The following is a 23,032-nucleotide window of genomic DNA, read 5'->3' as shown; positions in this document are numbered from 1 at the left end:
GGAATGGTTTTAAAAAAATCAGGAAGGCATTCCTCAAATGCACATCCGGAGGATCAAACAGGAGACATGGTGAAATTGCAAGTGGGAGAGTAACCAGTAGGCCAAAGCCTGTTATTCGGGAAATAGATATAACCTTTAGTATATATGGGGAAATATCAATTAAGGCATTTTAGGAATGGTTTTAAAAAAATCAAGAAGGCATTCCTCAAATGCACATCCGGAGGATCAAACACGAGACATGGTGAAATTGCAAGTGGGAGAGTAACCAGTAGGCCAAAGCCTGTTATTCGGGAAATAGATATAACCTTTAGTATATAACATGAAACATGAAATATTTAGGAATGGATTAGGTAAAGAGTGAATGGTATTTAGGAAGGGTTGAGGTAAAAAAACACATACACTCCACAAAGAAACACTCACCACACACACAATAGAGATTAAGAAACACATTTGTTTAAAAATTATAATATTCAGGAAGGACTCCTTGAATCTCAGGATATCCTTCATGAATCTGTCTTATGAATATCAGTATGCTATGAAGTATACATCTGTAGAGTGTTCCTGGATAAATCTAGTAACAATTGTAAAAAATCAAATGCATAAAAATCATCATATTGGGAATCTGCAAGTACTTTTATTATGTCCTTCATTACCACATCTACTGCACTTATGATTTTGAGATTTAGAACCTGGTACACCAAACTCTCCAACTGATCTCTTTCTCTTCTTTGGCGGTCTCCCACTCTTTATCCTAGTTTGTGGTGGAGCACAGAAGTATTCAGCTACTGCATCTGGAAATACCCAATTCTTCACATCTCCACTTGGATGAATGCTCTCAGCATATGCTTTAGCCCAAATATCTGTCAAATAGAAATGATCAACCAGTTTGTATTCATCCATGTTTGTACGCTTTGCAGCAACAATGGCGTGAATGCAAGGAATCCTTTCAATGTCAAAGAAACGGCAGGTACAAGTCTTGTTCTTTAGGTGAACAACAAACTTATTCCTATCATCTTTGACCTCAAACTCATGTTGATCCACTTGAAAACATCTAGTTTCATTGCCTTACTGAAGCTTAATATTATCTTATCTGTAACATTTGGTGTAGCACGCTTGTTGTGTTTGGCAGCTTTTTCCCGTCGCTCATGAAACCATGTTGTAAGGGTTATCCTGATTGTCTCAAGAAGTGAAATCACTGGCAGCTCCCGAGGATCCTTTAACATAGAATTCAATGACTCAGCAATGTTGGTTGTCATAATATTGTAGCGGTTAGATGGTGCATAACAACGAGCCCACTTCCTGAAATCAGCTTCTTCTAAATACTTGGCCAGTTTTGGATTAGAATTCTGTATATCCCTAAAAGCACCTTCAAACTCATGAAACGTAAAAGCATTAGCTGCTGATTCGACAAGAGGCAAGAAGCTTTTACTCTTGAACTTTACTTTGATGTTGTTTTTGAGATGAAAATTGCAAATGCCTTGATGGGATGCTGGATACAATTCTGAGATTGCTTTTTCAATGGATGAAGCACGGTCAGAAACAAATACCAAATCTGGTGCATCAGGGATGATAGTGAGCAAACACCTGAAGAACCAATTCCATGCAATATCATTTTCTGAATCAACAATGGCAAATGCTATCGGGTATAAGTGATAATCTCCATCTTGTGCAGTAGCTGCTAGCAAAGTTCCCTTATACTTTCCTTTTAGGAATGTACCATCAACAGCAATCACTCTTCTCATTAAAGAAAAACCTCTAATCGACTGGCCAAATGAGATGAATACGTATTTGAAATTCTTCATAGGATCCAACTCAAGATAAGCAACTGTTCCTGGATTTTTTTCCCTTGCCATGTACAACCATTTCGCTAGATGTAAATAATTGTCCTCAGCAGTGCCTCTAACCAAATTCTGACCTTCCTCTTTTGCTCTCCAGGCTTTTTTGTATGGTATGTATACTCCATGATCTTTTCTGGCCAATTCCATAATCTGTTTTGGTTTGAGACCAACTTTCTTTTCTCCATAGTTGTTGCAGTAAAAACTCCCAAGCAACTTTGCAGTTGCTTGTCTATGGTTGCCATTCCTGTGGGTTGTGTCACAATTGTGTTCATGACAATACTTCTTCACCACAAAGAATTCAGATGATTTTAGCCTAGTCGCACGCAATTGCCAACTGCATTTATCATCAACACATCCCAAAATAACTCTCGTTTTGTTTGACCATCGAACTCTGAACTCAAACCTCCATTCAAGTGCCCAGTTTCTCATCTTGAACATCAACTCTTCCTTGTTCTTGAAATATCTGTCCACATATATATCATCAGCCCCTCGAGTTGAATGTGAACCTACCATAGATATAGGAGAGAGATCTGGAGCAGGAACCAAATTCTCTAAAAAAGATCCTATTCCTTTTTCAGCTGTTGAGATTTCTATATCATTATGTGTCGTAGAAACATCACTTCCAATAGACCGATTAAGTTCCTAGAAAAATAAAAAGATTAGTAAATGAAAAGTAACATTTGCAAGTAACTATAGCTTTATACTTGAACCGTTCCTAAGTAGTTCATCCTTAAAATTCTTGATATTCATCATGTTCTGTGATTTAGGAAGGGGTTCCTAAACATATATGAATCTTGTCTAAAAACTTATATTAAGGAATCTAACCTTGTGTGTTTCATGTGCAGTCGTATGTGAACTTCCTGCAGAGATCAGAATAGGATCTCGATCAGCAGGCAAGGCAAATGAATTATTGTTCTTTGCTTTTTCAGCGGTTGAACATGTATCACCAAGTGGCTTAGAAACTGAGATATCACTACCAAATGATTGATCAAATTCCTACAAGAAGAATTAAGTTAAAAAACTATGAAGAATTAAGTATAAGAAAGTTACAGTGAAAACAAAAGTAAAAGTCATGTACTTACCGATACACACAAACGTCCTATCTCAGGATTTTCTTGTATCTTCCTGATAAAAGTGCAGACTTGGCGGTCATTGCGAATGAAGATAGGAGGAGAATCTTCTACAATTAATTTCATCTTTGGAAGTTCATAGCTGAGTGAAATCTCTTTAACTAGACCATCAAGTCCGAAATCTTCAAAAACAATCTTCATTAAATCCTTGTAAGTGATATTCTCAGAAACTTCACAAAGACATCCACCTTTGTTTGTATCAACGAAGAATCTCCAATGAAGCTCGTCATTAATTTTCCACTCACCAAAGACAGAGTATATCTCCAACATTCTACAATCAAGCCAACAAAACCAAAATCACAGAACAAAAAAACTACCGAATCTGCTAATTCATCTATATAGAGCCATAAATCGCAATTTCTTCCTTAATTCAAAGAACTCAACAATTTCAAACTCTGAAATTAATGATTGAAGATATCGATTGAAGAAGAAGAAAGATAACCCAACAATTTCAAACTCTGAAATCAATGATTGAAGCTATCGATCGAAGAAGAAGAAAGATAACCCAACAATTTCAAACTCTAAAAACGAAGAAGAAGCAAGAGAAATTGAAAGATAAGGCAACGAATTTAGTACCTGATTGAAGCTTCACGGGAAAATCTGAGATCAGAAATGAAGATCTCTGATCGGAAAATTCATGAAGCTTCGGCGGAGAGAAATGTAAGAGATCGGGTTTTGATTTTTTTGAATTTTTTAAAATAAGAATATATCTCTCTATTAATTACTCATTATGCTAGTTTTGGAACATTCCAGTATGTGTGCTAGTTTTGGAACAAAAACTCAAATGTGTGCCATTCTAGGGTATTTCTCTTTTTTAAATAACTACAACTAAAAGAGTATAACACAAAATGTACTTTAAAAATGTTAATATAAATACAAAAAGTATTATAAAAAAAAAACCCCTAGCACACGAGCCATGTGTAACAATATTCTGGTTACGCAAATGTTTACTCGACCGTATTAGACCGGGTTTTAAATCAATAAATAGTTATTAAATAGAGGAAAGGTCACCAATACTCGAACAGCAAAGTGGTGGTGACTCAGCATGATATTGGAGTCTCACCAGGGTTCGAGAACTATATTGGTACCCGGAGAGAGAAGGACATCTGTGTCCTCTCTGCTTCTAACGAGCGGTGGAAGATGAAAGGCAGAGTAAGATCTGTTCTAGAACTTCAGGACTGAAATATATTCCTGGGTCTGGGCTTCCAATGACCCTCATTAGAAGCATCCATTGAACCAGACGTAATAGTCTGGTTTCGGGATCTTCCCGGGGGAAATCCTTGTTTGGGGATATGTCTATCACAGAGAATCTTGCCTTTGGTGATGGCCAAATTAAGGTAATCTAAATTACCTCTTTTTAAAAAAAAAAATTCATTTTTAAGTTTTATTTCTGTTATTACAAACTAGGAACAGAGCATCACCATGATTCTATGCAAAACATGATATTAAAAAAACGTCACATTGTTACAAATGACCAGTTAATCTTAATGACTCAAGATGGGGGCGGATGCGTTGAGTGAGTCTCTCCAGGGTTTGAGCTTGTTAGCTCTCTCTGGCTTAGTTCCATTCCCTTGCTCACCAACCTCTGTTCAATGCTTTGTCGTAACCAAGGTTTTGATTATTGTTCTCTATTACCTAGCTCTTTTCTATTAATACAGTATATTTTTAAAAACTGAATCATAAAGTCTTTTAAAAATAATTCTCTGCTGACGTGGCAGGCGACTTGTTTGGTTGCGGGTTTCGCAAGTATGCTTGAGCCGCCGGTCTCTCCGGACCTTCCGGTAGAGCCTGCAGCGTCGGGGAATGGTAGTGTCCCAGCCCAACAGGTTCAGCAGGACAAGGGGTGTGGGAAGGAGGTATTTGGTGGTGATCTTTCAGATCAGCGGCAGTGGGGGTGGGGGCGAGTCAGGGTGTCTCGGTGTCCACTCAAGGTGCTAAAAAGTCATGGGTTCAAGTTGCTAAGAAGCATGTTTTCACCCAGCAAAAGTTTGTTGTTGAAACCCTTGACGGACGGGAGCGAATTACTGTCCCTAAGGAGGTTTTGGCAGATGCGAAGTGTAACGACCCGGAACATCGGTAGCGGTAGTACCGAAGAAAAGGTATCGAGAAAGACCGAGAGTTAGTGCCGAGAATGATCGAGAGTCAGTATTGAGAGTTACCGAGAACTAGTACCGAGAGATACCGATACTCAGTATCGAGGAATACCGGTAGCCCGAGCCGATAGTTGCCGATACTTGGTATCGAGGATTACCGATAGTTGCCGATACTTGGTATCGAGGATTACCGATAGTTGCCGATACTTGGTATCGAGGATTGCCGATACTTGGTATCGAGGATTGCTGATACTTGGTATCGAGGATTGCCGATAGAATGCGGAAGTCAGCGACGGTAGAATCCGACGATAGAACTCGATAAGTTAAGGGGATTGGTATGGAAATGGAGAGTTCGAGACTACTAAAGTAGTGAGCAGACGTTTGAACTGAAGAAATGGAATCCCAAGTTTACAGTGTTAGATCATTCAGGCTTGCAAGTTCCTGGATGAATCTTTGGTTCGGACGATGCAGGTCTGTAAGTTGCCGAATAAATAGATGAGAGGTTTGGTACTTAGTCCGAGAGACAATCCGAGTAGAACTAGGAACGAAAGTCCTAGTGATGATGATAGTGAAGTGATAGTGATAGTATAGTGATAGTGATAGTGAAGTGATAGTGATAGTGCAGTAGACTATCCGGAAATGATTGCATCGGTGAACAATGGATCGGGCCGATGGACGAGGATGGATCGATTGGACGATGGGCCGATGGGTGGCCTAAAGGACTCGGTAATCTCGCAGAGATTTAAGCCGACTCACGGGTAAGGAAACCCGAGAGAAATGGAAACTTGCGGTAAAAGGAAAGGTGATCGGATAAGGATAGATGCGAGAAATAAGGGAAGTTGGGGGCGATGAGACTTATCGTTCTAAGCAACTTAGGGCGGTTTTGTCGACCCTATATAAGGGACGAAAACCCTTAGAATTTCTCTAGTTTTGCATAAGCATCCGAGAGCCGCCGCAAGAGAGAAAGAGAGAGTTCTATCGAAGCTTAAACCGAAAGATCCTACGTCCAAGTCGAGAGAGGAACGGTAAGTGTCCTTCCACCTTGATTCGTTGATGGTTATGGATATATCTCGGGTACTAATGGTATCGATCTGTCCGTGTAGAAGCGGGGACCAGATCCGAGCATAGGAACCTAGAGTTCAACACCTTAGGTCGATACCGAAGGTGAGTGCGTGACTGTGTCCGAGTACCATGGTTGATTCTCTTGACTAGTGGTTTATTTAATCTCGTTGATTGCTTGTCTTGTTATGGTTATGTGTTCTATTGCAATATGAATGGTGGTTGTTCTAAACGATTTAGGCAACTATCCCATGTGAATTGTTTGACTTGCGTGACTTGATTGGAATATACCTTGTGTTAGATTGAGATCGTTGAACTGAGCCTAGTGAGACGGGATGACCGCTCCACTAAGTAAACTTTGTTTGCTTACGCCTCCTTTTAATGGACGCAGGAAAAGAAAGGTCCGATGATCAGGATTATAGTGGCTGACCAGCTAGTGTGACACAGGCAAGGGAGGAAAGAGGATGGTGGCTTTGGGTAGTTTTAATCATGGCGTTTGTTTTATAATTTTTACGTTATTTCCATGCATGGGGCAAGTTGTTATTGTTAAGGATGAATTGAACCTCTTATTATTAGTGAATCCGTATTTTTAAAGTTATATCACCTGTTATACATATCCGCTGTTTAGTCATGTTAAACGAACGAGTAGAATTCATAGGCCCTAAGAAAAAATTTTATCGGCCAGTATGTCCGAGTATGTGATTTTAGGGTCGAGGTCTTACATTTGGTATCAGAGCACGGTTATAGTTCTAGGACATGTTCATATAACGGGTGCATGGGTCATTGTTACTAAAAAGCCATCTTTTCTTGCCAAGAACGTCTCACTGTAAGACTGGTCATGTGTAGATCATAGGGTATGAAGGACTAAGTTGGTTTGGACGCTAACTTAAAATCGGTTATGGTATTTTAGATGGCACCTAACACTCGCAACTCGGCTAATACCTCGGCTAGACCAGGAGTCGGAGGGAACGTTGAGGAAGCACCGAACACTGCTGCGGTGAACTTTGGGTTAGTAGGTGCGAGGACCGGTACGGAAACCGGAGAGCATGGAACCCATGGGGTTGGTACGGAAGCGATACCAACAGGGGGTACGGGCGCTAATGCGACTGCGAATGTGGGGATGGGGCAAGTATTGGAGACCTTGGTCCAGATACTGAACCAAATGACACCACCACAGGCCCCAAACCCGCCTGTACCTAACGTGGTGCCAATGGTGGCAGCTCCTTTGTACTTTACTATCATTGACCACATGCTAGAGTTGGGTACGCAGTATTTTAGTGGAGGAGCAAATCCTACCGAGGCTGATGAATGGAGAAGTCGCCTCGAGAGGAACTTTGACTCGGTTCGTTGTCTGATGGAGTATCGGAAGGACATCGCTACCCACTACCTGTCCGGGGAAGTCCATGTGTGGTGGACGGGCATGGTGAGCCGTATGGTCAACCCGAATTGTTCGTGGGAGACTTTTCGTGGTATGTTCCTTGCAAAGTATTTTCCGCAAGAAGCTATCGACCGTCTGGAGTCGGAATTTCTGGATTTGAAACAAGGGAACCGGACCATGCGAGAGTATGAGACTGAGTTCAACCGGCTCAAGAGGTAAGGTGGAAATGAGATGGTGGATGAGCAAGTGCAGATTCGTCGGTTCTTGCGAGGCATGAGAGTGGATGTCCGCAACAGGTGTATGTTTTGGAATTTCGGGAGTCTTGCTGAGCTTGGTGGAGAAGGCGGCCATGTTGGAGGACGGACTGGTCGATGAAGCTCAGCAGCAGCCTGGAGGAATCATGGTGCAGCAGGCGCCGATGGTGAAAATTGAACCGGGAACCGGGAGTAAGCAGACTAGGAGTCGAAAACCTACGGGTAAGGGCAGTGTGCGTGTGTGCCCAACCTGCCGCAAGAGACACTCGGGACAGTGTCGACAATTGATGGGTACTTGTTTTACTTGCGGTGAGAAGGGTCACATGGCTAGTAACTGTCCGAGGAAAGGAAGCGACACACGAGTGTGCTACCAATGTGGACAGGTGGGTCACACTCGGCCAGACTGTCCGCAGTTGGGAACGCAAGGGCAGAAACGGGCCAGCAAGGTGCTGTCGTTGCCACCACCGCCGAAACGGCCAGCGATTATGCCTAGGGTGTATTCGATCGCGGACGGGCAGGTGGAAGCGAGCACTTCACGGTAGATCACTGGTAAGTTTTGATACTCACCTTAGTGGAATTTTGCGTGAATATTGTGTGTGTGCGTGTGTTTGTTTGTGTGTGGATAGGTTCTTAGCAAGTAGAGTTGTGTAGGGACCTTGCTCATGGGCGGTGTGGAAACTCATGTGATGTTTGACACCGGGGCTACGCATTGTTTTGTGAGTCCGGATATGATTGGGAAAGGTGGTTTCCGGAAGGAACCCGGATATCATTTTGGTTTAGTACAAGCAGCAGGCGGTCAAGTGATGTTCACATACGGAGTGGTACATAACATCTCGGTCATGGTATGCGGTATGGATATGCCGGCAGACTTAGTCATATGTCGAGTGAAGGCACACGATGTGATACTAGGCATGGACTAGCTAAGCAAGCACCAAGCTCACTTAGACTGCTACCGCGGGAGAGTGTTGTTTGAAACTGCGAAGGGAATGGTAGAATATTAGGGCATCAGACCATTGTCGGGAAACCTGTTGGTCTCGGCAACGCAGGCTGAACAGTTGATCAGTAATGGGTGCGAAGCATACTTGGCTTCAATCATGATAGAGGAAGTAGGCACGGGTAAAAGATTACAAGAGATACCAGTGGTACGAGAATATGAGAGCGTGTTCGGACCTTTGTCCGGATTACCACCAGCACGGTCAGATCCATTCACCATTGAGTTGGAACATGGAACGGCTCCAATATCAAAAGCTCCGTATCGCATGGCACCAGCGGAGATGGCCGAGCTAAAGAAACAATTGGGAGAGTTGATGGAGAAGGGATTTGTGAGGCCAAGTAGCTTACCATGGGGTGCACCGGTACTCTTTGTAAAGAAGAAGGACGGTACCTTTAGACTTTGTATCGACTACCGAGTGTTGAACAAGGTCACGGTGAAGAACCGGTATCCTTTACCGAGGATCGACGAGTTGTTAGATCAATTTCGAGGAGCCACATATTTCTCGAAGATTGATTTGGCTTCGGGATATCACCAAATTCCGATAGAAGAGTCTGCCATTCGGAAGACAGCCTTTAGGATAAGGTACGGCCATTATGAGTTTGTGGTCATGCCGTTTGGGTTAACCAACGCCCAGACAGCATTCATGAAGCTTATGAACAATGTGTTCCGAGAGTACCTGGACGAGTTTGTGATTGTGTTCATAGACGACATTTTGGTTTACTCGAAGAGCAAAGAAGAGCATGCCGCGCATTTGAGGAAAGTGTTGGGAAAGTTAAAGGAGCAGAAGCTTTTCGCCAAACTGAGCAAGTGTAGCTTCTGGAAACGAGAGATTGGTTTCTTAGGACATGTAGTATCGGACAAGGGAGTGTCCATGGATCAAGAAAAGATTCAGTCCATAGCGGAGTGGCCTAGACCGCGGAACGCCTCAGAAATCAGAAGTTTCCTAGGACTGGTCGGATACTGTCGATGATTTGTGAAAGGTTTTGCAAGTATGGCACAGCCGCTGACCAAGCTAACGGGGAAGGACGAACTGTACGTATGGTCGGCTGAATGCGAGAAGAGTTTCTCAAGACTTAAGGATATGCTGACTAGTGCACCGGTGTTGGCACTACCGGAATCGGATGAACCGTATGCAGTGTACACGGACGCGTCTGGTCGAGGACTGGGATGTGTACTCATGCATAATGGGAAGGTAATAGCTTAGGTTTCTAGACAATTGAGGAAGCACGAAGCGAACTACCCAACCTATGATTTGGAGATGGCGGCCATAGTATTTGCACTAAAGATTTGGAGGTCCTACTTGTACGGTGGTAACGTGAAAATATACACGGACCACATGAGCTTGCAATACATCTTCACTTAGTCGGAACTGAATCTATGACAACGTAGATGGATGGAACTAGTCGCGGACTATGACTTGGAGATCAGTTACCATCCGGGTAAAGCCAACCTAGTAGCGGACGCCTTGAGTAGAAGAGGGTCGGCTATTAGTGCTGAGAGAGAAGTGGAGAACTTAGTTGGTATGATCAGAACCTTGCGGTTGAATGCATTGACGGAACAGTTGGAACCGCTAGGCCTTGGGGACGCGAACCAAGTAGACTTGCTAACGAGGGTACGGATAGCACAGGAGAAAGATGCAGAGCTGATACGATTGTCCAAAGTGGATGGAACCGAGTATGAAACCGCGAATAACGGTACTATTTTGGTTAAGGGACGAGTGTGCGATCCTTTTGATAAGGATTTACGTACGGAAATCCTTAGGGAGGCACATCAATCTCAATTAGCGATCCACCCCGGATCCACCAAAATGTACCAAGACTTGAAGAGGTACTACCATTGGTCGGGCATGAAGAGAGATGTGGCAGAATGGGTCGCAGCCTGTCCAACATGTCAGAGAGTTAAGGCAGAGAATCAGGTCCCAGGCGGTTTGTTGCAAAGCTTACCGATACCCGAGTAGAAATGGGACATGATAACCATGGACTTTGTCACGAGCTTGCCGCTGTGTGACAAGAAGGACGCCATATGGGTGGTCGTGGATTGATTGAACAAATCGGCTCATTTCTGACCGAGAAATTAGCCGAGATGTACGTACAAGAGATAGTACGATTGCATGGTGTTCCAGCGAGCATAGTGTCAGATAGAGACTCGAAGTTTACCACAGGGTTATGGAAGGCCTTACAAAAGCGTTTTGGGACGCGAATGGATATGAGTACGGCCAACCATCCACAAACAGACGGGCAGTCCGAACGCACAATAAGGACGCTTAAGGATCTTTTTACGAGCAAGTGTTTTGGATTAGGGAGATAATTGGGTAAGGCATCTACAGTTAGCAGAGTTCGCCTACAATAACAGCTTCCACGCGAGTATAGGCATGTCACCGTATGAAGACTTATATGGTCGACCTTGCAGAACACCCTTTTGTTGGACACAAGTAGGGGAGCGGAGTGTTTATGGTCGAGATTTCGTGGACGAGACCCTCGAGAAAATTAAGATCTTGAAGCTGAAAATGAAGGAAGCCCAAGATAGACAGAAAAATTATGCGGACAAGCGTCGAAGAGAGTTGGAATTTCAGGTTAGAGATATGGTTTATCTCAAAACAGTAACTTATAAGGGTAAGGATCGGGTAGCGTTGAACACTAAGTTAACACCTCCATACATGGGACCGTATCGAATCCTGGAAAGGATTAGTCTGATGGCTTATAAGTTGGAATTACCTCCGGCTATGTCAGCTTTTCATCCGGTGTTTCATGTGTTGATGCTAAGGAAATGCATCACGGAACGGGAGAATGTAATCTCCAAACCCCCACCCGACCTCCAAGTGAATATGACCATCATCGGTCGGCCAGTTCGGATAACTGGTACGAAGATGAGAGGTCCGCATAAGAACAAGAAGAAAAAGTTGGTTCAAGTCGTATGGGATTGTGAAGGAATAGAGGAAACAACTTGGGAACCAGAAGAAGTTATGAAGGTGAACTTCAAGAAGTGGTTCGACAAGAGAGAAGTCCCTCGTAAGGAAAGCAAAGATTCGAGGACGAATCAGTCCTAAGTAGGGGAGAAATGTAACGACACAGAACCTCGGTAGCGGTAGTACCGAGAGTTGCCGAAGAAAAGGTATCGAGAAAGACCGAGAGTTAGTGCCGAGAATGACTTAGAGTCAGTATTGAGAGTTACTGAGAACTAGTACCAAGAGATACCGATACTCAGTATCAAGGAATACCGGTAGCCAGAGCCGATAGTTGCCGATACTTGGTATCGAGGATTGCCGATACTTGGTATCGAGGATTGCCGATACTTGGTATCGAGGATTGCCGATAGTCGCTGATACTTGGTATCGAGGATTGCCAATACTTGGTATCGAGTATTGCCGATACTTAGTATCAAGGATTGCCGATAGTTGTTGATACTTGGTATCGACGATTGCCGATACTTGGTATCGAGGATTGCCGATAGAATGCGGAAGTCAGCGACAGTAGAATCCGACGATATAACTCGATAAGTTAAGGGGATTGGTATGGAAATGGAGAGTTCTAGACTACTGAAGTAGTGAGCAGACGTTTGAACTGAAGAAATGGAATCCCAAGTTTACAGTGTTAGATCATTCAGGCTTGCAAGTTCCTGGATGAATCTTTGGTTTGGACGATGCAGGTCTGTAAGTTGCCGAATAAATAGATGAGAGGTTCGGTAATTAGTCCGAGAGACAATCCGAGTAGAACTAGGAACGAAAGTCCTAGTGATGATGATAGTGAAGTGATAGTGATGGTATAGTGATAGTGATAGTGAAGTGATAGTGATAGTGAAGTAGACTATCCGGAAATGATTGCATCGGTGAACGATGGATCGGGCCGATGGACGAGGATGGATCGATTGGACGATGGGCCGATGGGTGGCCTAAAGGACTCGGTAATCTCGCGGAGATTTAATCTGACTCACGGGTAAGGAAACCCGAGAGAAATGGAAACTCGCGGTAAAAGGAAAGGTGATCGGATAAGGATAGATGCGAGAAATAAGGGAAGTTGGGGGCGATGAGACTTATCGTTTTAAGGCAAGTTAGGGCGGTTTTGTCGTTCCTATATAAGGGACGAAAACCCTTAGAATTTCACTAGTTTCGCATAAGCATCCGAGCGCTGCCGCAAGAGAGAAAGAGAGAGTTCCATCGAAGCTTAAACCAAAAGATCCTACGTCCAAGTCGAGAGAGGAACGGTAAGTGTCCTTCCACCTTGATCCGTCGATGGTTATGGATATATCTCGGATACTAATGGTATCGATATGTCCGTGTAGAAGCGGGGATCAGATCCGAGCATAGGAACCGAGAGTTCAACACCTTAGGTCGATACCGAAGGTGAGTGCGTGACTGTGGCCGAGTTCCATGGTTGATTCTCTTGACCCGTGGTTTATTTAATCTCGTTGATTGCTTGTCTTGTTATGGTTATGTGTTCTATTGCAATATGAATGGTGGTTGGTCTAAACGATTTAGGCAATTATCCCATGGGAATTGTTTGACTTACGTGACTTGATTGGAATATACCCTGTGTTAGATTGAGATCGTTGAATTGAGCCTAGTGAGATGGGATGACCGCTCCACTAAGTAACCTTTGTTTGCTTACGCCTCCTTTTAATGGACGCAGGAAAAGAAAGGTCCGATGATCAGGATTATAGTGGCTGACCAGCTCGTGTGACGGAGGCAAGGGAGGAAAGAGGATGGTGGCTTTGGTAGTTTTAATCATGGCGTTTGTTTTATAAGTTTTATGTTATTTCCATGCATGGGACAAGTTGTTATTGTTAAGGATGAATCGAACCTCTTATTATTAGTGAATCCGTATTTTTAAAGTTATATCACCTGTTATACATATCCGCAGTTTAGTCATGTTAAACGAACGAGTAGAATTCATAGGCCCTAAGAAAAACTTTTATCGGCCATTATGTCCGAGTATGGGATTTTAGGGTTGGGGTCTTTCACGAAGCCTCTGTGGGAAGATTTTTTTATCGGTAAGTTTTTGAGTGAGAAGGCACCACATGTCGAGAAAATTCACATGATTATGAATAAGATCTGGCGTTTGGGGGATAAGTCAACCTTGATTGATGTTTATGAGGTGAATTCAACAACAGTCAAATTCCGTATTCATAATGAGGGGATGAGGCGTAGAGCTTTGCACAGAGGCATGTGGAACATCATGGACATTTCGATGGTTGTCTCTAAGTGGACTCCTTTTGCGGAGGAAGCACAACCGGCAATGACATCAATACAACTATGGTTTATTTTAAAGGATGTTCCTCCCGCCATGTTCACAGACAAGGGGTTGGAATTCTTGGCTAGTGCTGTTGGAAAACCATTGCACCTTCACCCTAAAACTTAAACATGTGTTAGTTTTAACGAGGCTCAGATTTTGGTAGAGGAAAATTTAACTAAAGACCTGCCTCAGGAATATGTTATTGTTGGGGAGGAGGAAGGTGAGCTTGATGCTGTGGTTAAGTATTCTTATCCTTGGTTGCCACCGAGGTGCAATACTTGGAGGAAATAGGGTCATCTGCGTGATTCCTGTCTACCTACTGTCGTGTCACCATCTACTGATCATACACTTAACAATAAGCAACCTACTTTGGTCGATGTCCGAGTAACACTAAGCACTCTATGCGTGTTGCAGACGTAACGGATGCACCGGTTGAGAGGACACCGCTGCTTCAGCAGCTCTTCTTCCTGCGGCTGGGTCGAGTGAGGAAGTAGCGGGTAGTCAGGGTGACGATCAGGGTTGGATAACACCAACCAATACGCGTAGCCCTGCAAAGACGCATGAGGGTTTGAAACACGGAGAGGTTTCTATTCTCTCCAATGCTTTCTCTGTTTTTAGTGGCGAGGGTGGTGAGGAGGACATGCGTAGTGGTGAAAATGAGGAGGATCTTGAAGATCCACAAACTGGGCAGGATGCGAGTATTCCTGATCCAGACAGGTCGACTGCTCCACTTGACGCAGAGGCTCCGTCTTTAAAGGGGGTTTGCCTTTGTGACAATCTCTGCCACGTGGCTCTAAGACAGCTCACAAAGTGCTTTCGGTTCCTTCTACTCAGTTGCCTAGGCTGCCTCCTAGTGATCAGAGTAAGAGGAACTCCACGAAACATCATTAATGTCAGATTTTTTTTGGAATGTGAGCGGCTTAAATAGATCTACAAAGCATTCCATTATCCAGAAATGGGTTGAAGAGAAAGGTTTTCAGTTTGGTTGTCTCATTGAGACTCGAGTAAAGGAGAGCAAGGTGCAGAGGTTGTGTACCAAGCTGTTTAAAGGTTGGTCGGTGTTGACAAATTACGAGTATAATCGGCGAGGTCGCCCTTTGGGTTGTGTGGAGGAACAATGTTAGGCTAAGTCCATTCTATAAGAGTGGTCAACTGGTAACCTGTTCAGTTAAGCTGGAAGAGAGGGAGAATGAGTTTTTTTGTTCTTTTGTATATGCATCAAACTCGGCTCAGGAACGAAAAGGACTTTGGGCTGAATTGCGTATCATTATGACTCTCCGATTATCTGTAGTAAACCTTGGATAATCTTTGGAGATTTTAATGAAACACTGGATATGGAGGAGCACTCACGAGTTGATGATAATCCTGTAGTAACTGCAGGAATGCGGGATTTTTAGGACGCTGTTAATTATTGTATGCTATCAGACCTAACCTCTCATGGTCCGTTGTTTACATGGTGCAACAAGCGGGAGGATGATTTAATTCTAAAAAAGTTAGACAGGTGCTTGTTAATGATCATTTGGTCCAGACTTTTCCACAATCGTATATAGGCCTGGGCAAAATAGCCGGATCCGAATATCTGATCCGAACCCGATTTAAAAAACCAGATCCGAATCCGTATCCGAAATTGTAAAATATCCGAACGGGTTCTAAATCTCTAAATCCGAAAACCCGAATCCGAACCCGATCCGAACCGAAATCCGAACGGGTATCCGAATATACCAACATTATTAATATATAGTAGTAATATATTAGTAATATTTATAATTTTAATAATATAAGTGATCAAAATATTCAGATTGTTAGATATTTTTGATAATTTAAAGTATTTAAACTGTTTATTAGTAAATTTGGGTAGAAAATACTCTAAATTTTTAGATATATTACGTATTATTGAATATTTTAAACTAAATTAGATACTAAAATTTTGAGTTTTATGAACTTCGGGTAATCCGAATCCGAACCCGAAATACCCGAACCCGAAATACCCGATCCGAACCCGAAGTCCAGAAATACCCGAACGGGTCCTATATCTCTAAACTCGAAAACCCGAAAACCCGAAATACCCGAACCGAACCCGAACGGGTACCCAAAGCAGAACGATTCGTATAATATCTTTGAAGCAGGAGGTTGCTCAGATCATTTACGTTGTAGGATAAATTTTAATACAGCTGCAGGTATTGCGGTTAGGGGCAGGAAGCCTTTCAAGTTTGTTAATGGTCTTGCTGAGATGGAGGAATTCATTCTGATGGTGAAGGACTATTGGACTGAGACAGAGCCCATTTACATGTCGACATCTTCTATCTTTCGTTTTACGAAGAAAATAAAAGCTCTTAAACCGTTAATCCGACAGTTAGCCAAGAAAAAGATGCGAAACTTGGTCAGAAGCAAAGGAGGCATATGAAATACTTTGTCAGAAGCAATCTGTAAATCAAACAACTCCCTCCCCACAGGCTATGCGCGAGGAAACATAGGCATATGAAAAGTGGGAACGGGTGGCGATGCTTGAGGAGAAGTTTCTAAAACAGAAATCAAAACTGCATTGGTTGCAGATTGGAGATAAAAAACAATAATACCTTCCACAGAGCAGTCATGGAGAGAGTGGCACAAAATACGATTAGGGAGATTCGAAAACCTGATGGGACTGTAAAGTCGAGCTCGGAGGAGATAAAAAATGAGGCTGAACTTTTTTTAGAGAGTTTTTGCAACTGGTCCCGAATGATTATGTGGGAGCAACGGTTGCAGAGCTCCAAGGTTTATTGTCGTTTCGATGCTCTGAGGTGGACAAGGCACGATTATTGCGACCTGTTTTGGGGAAGAGATTAAACAAGTGTTGTTTTCCATGCCAAAGGACAAATCACCAGGCCCTGATGGTTTCACCTCTGAGTTCTATCGGGTAACTTGGGATCTTATTGGAGCTGAGTTTGTTACGGCAGTTCAATATTTTTTTCAAACAGGGTTTCCACCAAAAGGAGTTAACTCCACTATTCTCGCTCTAGTCCCGAAGAAGATAGAGGCTAGCGAAATGAAGGACTACAGGCTGATATTCTGTTGTAATGTTCTCTACAAAGTCATTTCAAAAATCATTGCTAACCGACTCAAACTGGTGCTTTCGAAGTTCATCGCAGGAAACCAGTCTGCATTCGTATAGGATCGGCTATTGATAGAGAATTTTCTCCTTGCTACGGAGCTGGTGAAGGGATACCATAAGGACACCATCTCAAGTAGGTGTGCCATTAAAATAGATATATCAAAGGCCATTGACTCTGTTCAATGGTCCTTTCTTCGCAATGTCCTCTGTGCTTTGGCGTTTCCTCCGGAATTTATCCATTGGATTATGTTGTGTGTTACTACTGCATCATTTTTAGTGCAAGTCAATGGAGAATTAGCCGGTTATTTTAATAGATCTCGGGGGTTGAGACAAGGATGCTCTCTCTCGCCTTATCTGTTTGTCATCGCCATGGATGTTCTCTCTAAGATGCTTGTTACTGCCGCTGGAGTGCGGAAATTTTCTTATCACCCTCAATGTAAGACTATCGGCTTAACACATCTTAGCTTTGCCGATGATCTTATGGTCCTTTCTGATGGCAAGGTGCGTTCCATAGAAGGAATTGTGGAGGTCCTTGACAAGTTTGCAACACGCTCTGGGCTCCGGATAAGTGTAGAGAAATCCACAATTTATCTTGCGGGGGTTTAAGATTTGTGTCGTCAAGAGATTGCGGAAAGGCTCCAGTTTGGGGCTGGCCAACTATCTGTTCGATATCTTGGTCTCCCACTTGTAACTAAGCGGCTCACTTCCACAGATTACAATCCTCTTCTAGAACACCTCAGGAAGAAAATAGGCTCTTGGAAGGATCGGTTCCTCTCCTATGCGGGTCGCCTCAACTTAATACGTTCAGTCCTCTGGAGTATCTGCAAATTTTGGTTGGCTGCGTTCAGGCTACCCAGGGAATGTATTCGAGAGGTGGAAAAAATCTGTTCTGCTTTTCTCTGGTCGGGAACAGACCTAAACTCACGTAAAACGAAGCTCTCTTGGGAGGAGGTTTGTAAGCCAAAGGATGAAGGAGGGCTCGGGTTGCATTCTTTGCGTGAGGCTAATGACGTATGTTGTTTGAAGTTGATTTGGAGACTAGTTTCCCATGGGGACTCGCTGTGGGTTAAGTGGGTGAAGGCGTTTCTCCTTAAGAAGGATACGTTTTGGTCACTTCAACAAACAACAATTGTAGGTTGGTGGATGTGGCGAAAGCTGCTTAAATTTCGGGACATAGCGGAGCCTTTCTGTCGAGTGGATGTGAATGATGGAACTCAAACATCATTCTTGTTTGATACATGGTCTGGTATGGGTAGACTAATAGACGTTGCAGGAGAGCGTGGATATATTGAGCTCGGTATCAGCAAGCACATGACTGTTGCAGAGGCTTGGTCTGCTCGCAGACCTAGGAGGCGCATAGTTGCTTGTTTCAATGAAATAGAGGCTGCTTTGGCTGCTAAACGTCAGACCCGCTGTGAGGCCGCCGATGTAACGCTCTGGAAGGGGAAGAATGATACCTATCGTCCACGCTTCTCCACAAAAGACACTTGGACTCACCTTCGCTCTGTTTCACCCTTGGTCCCTTGGCACAAGGGAGTCTGGTTTGCTCATGCAACTCCAAAGTTCTCCTTCTGTGCTTGGCTGGCGACAAGGAATAGGCTCTCCACGGGGGATCAAATGCTTCTCTGGAACAAGGGACTGCAGACTACATGTGTTTTCTGTCATAACACCCTTGAAACTCGCAACCACCTCTTTTTTACCTGTAGTTTTACTTCATGTATATGGGACAATCTCGCCAGGAAGGTCTATCAACAGCGATACACCAACATTTGGCAGGACATCCTCACAACTATCTCTGCATCTTGGCAAGATCGAGTGGAGAGTTTCATTGCTCGTTATGTGTTTCAAGCTACACTTTATACAATTTGGCGGGAGAGGAACGGTAGGCGACATGGTGAACGCGCAAATGGTACTACTCAGCTGATTAAATGCATTGACAGGCAAGTACGAGACCAACTCCTATCTCTGCAAAGAAGTGATGATCGGCATTACGACAAGGGTCTCCAACTCTGGCTCACAACACGCTTCTAGGCTCTCTCTTTTTTAGAACTGTAATACTTTGATAAACTCTCCGGTTTAATGTAAACATTGCACTAGTTGTACAAACGCTATTTTTCTTTTGAATCAAATTTAACATTTTATTCAAAAAAAAAAAAAAAAAAAAAACTGAATCATACAGCAAACCTTCTAATGACACAGAGGACTCGAAGATTTTTCGTCTCCCCTTCTTTGCAGTCTCACACGCTTCTAGGCTCTCTCTTTTTTAGAACTCTAATACTTTGATAAACTCTCCGTTTTAATGTAAACGTTGCACTAGTTGTACAAACTGATGTAGTACTTTTACTTCAATTAAATTATCAATCCACAATTTGCATTAATCAACACACTAAGAATACACAAAGATGCTTAATCTATTCTTAAACAGGAAAATGTTCTTTTGTCACAATCTTAACTAACAAAGTGATTTAAATAAAGAAAGCAAGATAATTCAAACAGAGCAAACTCAAAGAAACAGAACACAACTAGCAACAAGCTTTAAATCAAGATTAAACAGATGAACCTTGGGCAAGGTAATTGACTTCGGAGATAGCTAATCAATCCTAGATGTCTAAGCAACAAACAAGAACAATCCTATGGCTAAGAACACTTGTGCAAATCAATCCATTTCCATGATAGAGATCATATACTAATCAAGTGATAATCAACAATTTCCAAAGGTAATCACAAGGCAAGCATGCATTAATATCAATTCCATATACCACTAATCACCCTAATCATCAATTTCCATTGGCTAGGAATGCAAAGCTCTTGATTAATTTGGTTCAGGAATTTCATCAAACGCCTTGTGGGCATGGAAATCCTAAAGTCTAGATTCAAGCTTTGTCAAGGCTATCTAGCATTATTATCACTAATCAAGATAGGAAATACATAAATAAAGCCCTAGACATCAAAGATCAATCATCTATCTCCCTAATCTACCTAGCCCAAAGCTCTAAAAGATTTACTCACTCATGGTTATGATCACACAAAAGTAGAGGTTTGATCTTTGTGAAATCATAATTAGAGATTGTAGATTAAGATATTAGAAGAAGAAATTGCTATTAAAAACTTAGAAGTACTCAATTATTCAGCAAACCAAGAGTAGAAAAGCTTAAGAACCCTAAGTGGCGGCCAAACAAAAGATGAGATAAGACATCTTCCCCCTTAATAGGGTTAGAGTATTTATAGGAAAGTAGAAGAGAACCTAGGTCAACCCAAAACAAACTGGGTCAAACCTGGTTCAAAAATAAAACAAGTTTGGTGATGGATCTAGCGGTCATGGTTTGACCGCTGGTCTATCTGCTCAAATGCATCTTCTCTTCACTCGGCCACCATTTGGCCGCTGCTCTTTGGCCGCTGATGCACTCGCTCTAATGCATCTCCTCTTCACTCGGCCACCATTTGGCCGCTGGTGCACTCGCTTTAAATCCTCACTGATCTCACACGGCCATGCTTTGGCCGCTGGTCTTGGCCGCTAATGGTGGCGATCTTCCTCTGGCTGTACATACGCTCGTTAAAACAGGTATATCTCCTTATACACACATCCGATTGTCCTGAAATCGCCTCCATTGCAAATCTTACTCAATATCCAATAACTTTGGTGAAGAAATCTAGAGCTAAATCCCAAAGAAAGGTCTTCATACGAGTCGATCTTTGAGGGACTGCAGACTGGTTCCGAATCATCAATCATCTTGTGCGCATTCAAATGTGTGTCTTCCATTATATTGCTAATTCTTGACTTATTTAGCTCCAAAGCACACTTTTGTTGTACATCTCTACTCCAACACCTGAGATACCAAACTTGATGCAAAATGCAACCTAAACAACCTAAATGCTAATGAATATGCACAAAACAATGAATAATTAAGCTTTAAAATCACATAAAAATACAAGATATCACAAACGCTATTTTTCTTTCGAATCAAATTTAACATTTTATTCAAAAAAAAAAAAAAAAAACTGAATCATACAGCAAACCTTCTAATGACACAGAGGACTCCAAGATTTTTCGTCTCCCCTTCTTTGATAAAAGTTTTACATTTGAGCAACAAATATTTGTGGGTATTCTACATTTTCAAAATAGGAAAACCGATTTTTGTAATTTGAGTTTTTAGTTTACCAAATGCTTTAAATTATTTTGACTCATTATAATCATGAGTAGATCTAAACATTTTTACATTAAGAGTTGTTTAAATATATAATAGCTAGTTTGACCTATATTTCGTTGTATAAATAATTATGTTCTTTTCATATACTTAAAATTTTTAACATCGGTGTACAGACCTCTATGGATTTTTTAAGTATGAAACTGGGTATGAAATTTGAATAGATCTGTACATCTCGGAAATAACCCTTTTCCTGATAATAACCACTTAAATAAGTAAAAATATGTACTTAGAGGATTGTGTAAGTGAAAAAAACTACAAGATAACATTTTTCTAACGAGGTTCAATAATTGTCTTCCTTCTCAAATTCTGATTTCCCGTAATCCTGAAAACTCTTCTTAGTTATGGGTTAATATCTCCCAGTGTATTACAAACTCACTCTGAAATAATGTATTATTTTTCAAGTATTAATTTTGTAAAAGAATATTTTCTCATTAATGAATCAGAATGTACATTGGTTGTCCAATCTTCTTTGAAACAGAATTCATTAATTAGCCAAGTGGATATCATGTCGTTACAACGCGACCATGAACCAAAATCACGATAATCTTCTTCAGGTGGTTTATGAATTGTTCCATCAATAAATTCCAACTTGTTGCGCACATTCAGTGCCATACAGACAGATCTATGCCATGAATGAAACTCGAAAGCAGTACTCAATCTATCAGATACTAATACCATACTAGCATGATCCAAACTATGAAAGAAATAGGGATTATCATACTGATCAGTTGAAGGACGCGAACTATTATCATTCGTCGCCATTAAAACAAGAATCCAAGAGCAAACCGCTACAATCGAAGATTCCAAGAAAACCTAACAAACAATACCTTAATCGAGTACTCTAAACACTCAATTACAGTGACATAGCACAAGCAAAACTGAAATCGCATAAGCTAGAAGCTCAAGAACAGTGACAAAAACAGTGTAAACGAAAGCAGAGACGAGTTGATTAATCGATGTACTCATCTTGTTTATCCAATTCGAGCTGGATTTGAGCTAGATTTGAGCTGGATTCAAGCTTGATTGCGAAAAGAACTGATGAATCGCTGATGTTGAACGATTCTATGAAGATCATGAAGATAAAATTGAAAATCGGATGATAATTGATATCTCATGGTTTTTGTGGTTTTTAACCATGATATAAAGAGTCTTTTAGTGTCTTTTGATTTGTTTTCTAGGATGTTTTTGAGTCTTTACAGGTTTTCTAGGATTTTGGCATGAAAGGAGCAAAGTGGAGCAATTTGGATCAGTCTGGAGCAATAATCCGCAAGAAATCAACTTGGAATTATCAGAGGAGATGGTGTCGATCGACACTGCTTTAGCATCGATCGACACCCAGTCCAAACCGACGAGAGAGCCAAATTTGGAAGTTTTACAAAGTTGCCCGAAGTTTTCCATATTTGCAAGACTAGTCCCTGACGTGTTTTAGGACATATATATATATATAGTTTTTAGGTTTTCCAAACCCTTAAGTTGTATTCTATCAAGTTTTATTTTTCCTGCAACCCTGAGAGATTTTGAGAGTTTTGGATAGAGAGATCTGCTTTGTAGAGAAGAATTCTTGAACTCCTTCTTATTCTTTTAATCTCTATTGCTTATTATTCATAATCATGTCTTGTTCTTCATTGATTATGTCTGAGTAATTTGCTTGTTAGGTTTAGGGTTTTTCACAGGGATTTTATGAATTATTAGATCTGTTTATTTAGGATTCTTTATCTTTCTAGATCTTCATCCTAGGTTGTTCTTCATATTAATCCTT

The 23,032-nt window shown here is 41.9% G+C and overlaps 1 protein-coding gene and 1 pseudogene across 2 annotated transcripts; one reads left to right on the top strand and one right to left on the bottom strand.

Annotated features, from left to right (window-relative positions):
* Window positions 1-467: 467 nt before the first annotated feature.
* On the bottom strand, window positions 468-3,357 carry LOC104748851 (uncharacterized; annotated as a pseudogene). Its single transcript, XR_015581945.1, has 3 exons — window positions 2,921-3,357; window positions 2,664-2,834; window positions 468-2,480 (listed from the first exon to the last, which is right to left on the bottom strand). The product of XR_015581945.1 is annotated as an uncharacterized LOC104748851 (transcript).
* A 7,760-nt stretch (window positions 3,358-11,117) lies between these two features.
* On the top strand, window positions 11,118-11,792 carry LOC109129173 (uncharacterized). The gene has a single exon (XM_087487398.1). It carries the CDS (start codon window positions 11,118-11,120, stop codon window positions 11,790-11,792), a length of 675 nt encoding a protein of 224 aa, XP_087343524.1.
* The last annotated feature ends 11,240 nt before the right edge of the window (window positions 11,793-23,032 follow it).

Source organism: Camelina sativa, chromosome 15 (assembly GCF_030686135.1).
Source record: "Camelina sativa cultivar CO46 ecotype springtype chromosome 15, ASM3068613v1".
Taxonomy (NCBI): domain Eukaryota; kingdom Viridiplantae; phylum Streptophyta; class Magnoliopsida; order Brassicales; family Brassicaceae; genus Camelina; species Camelina sativa.
This window is presented reverse-complemented; position numbering and strand designations above follow the sequence as displayed.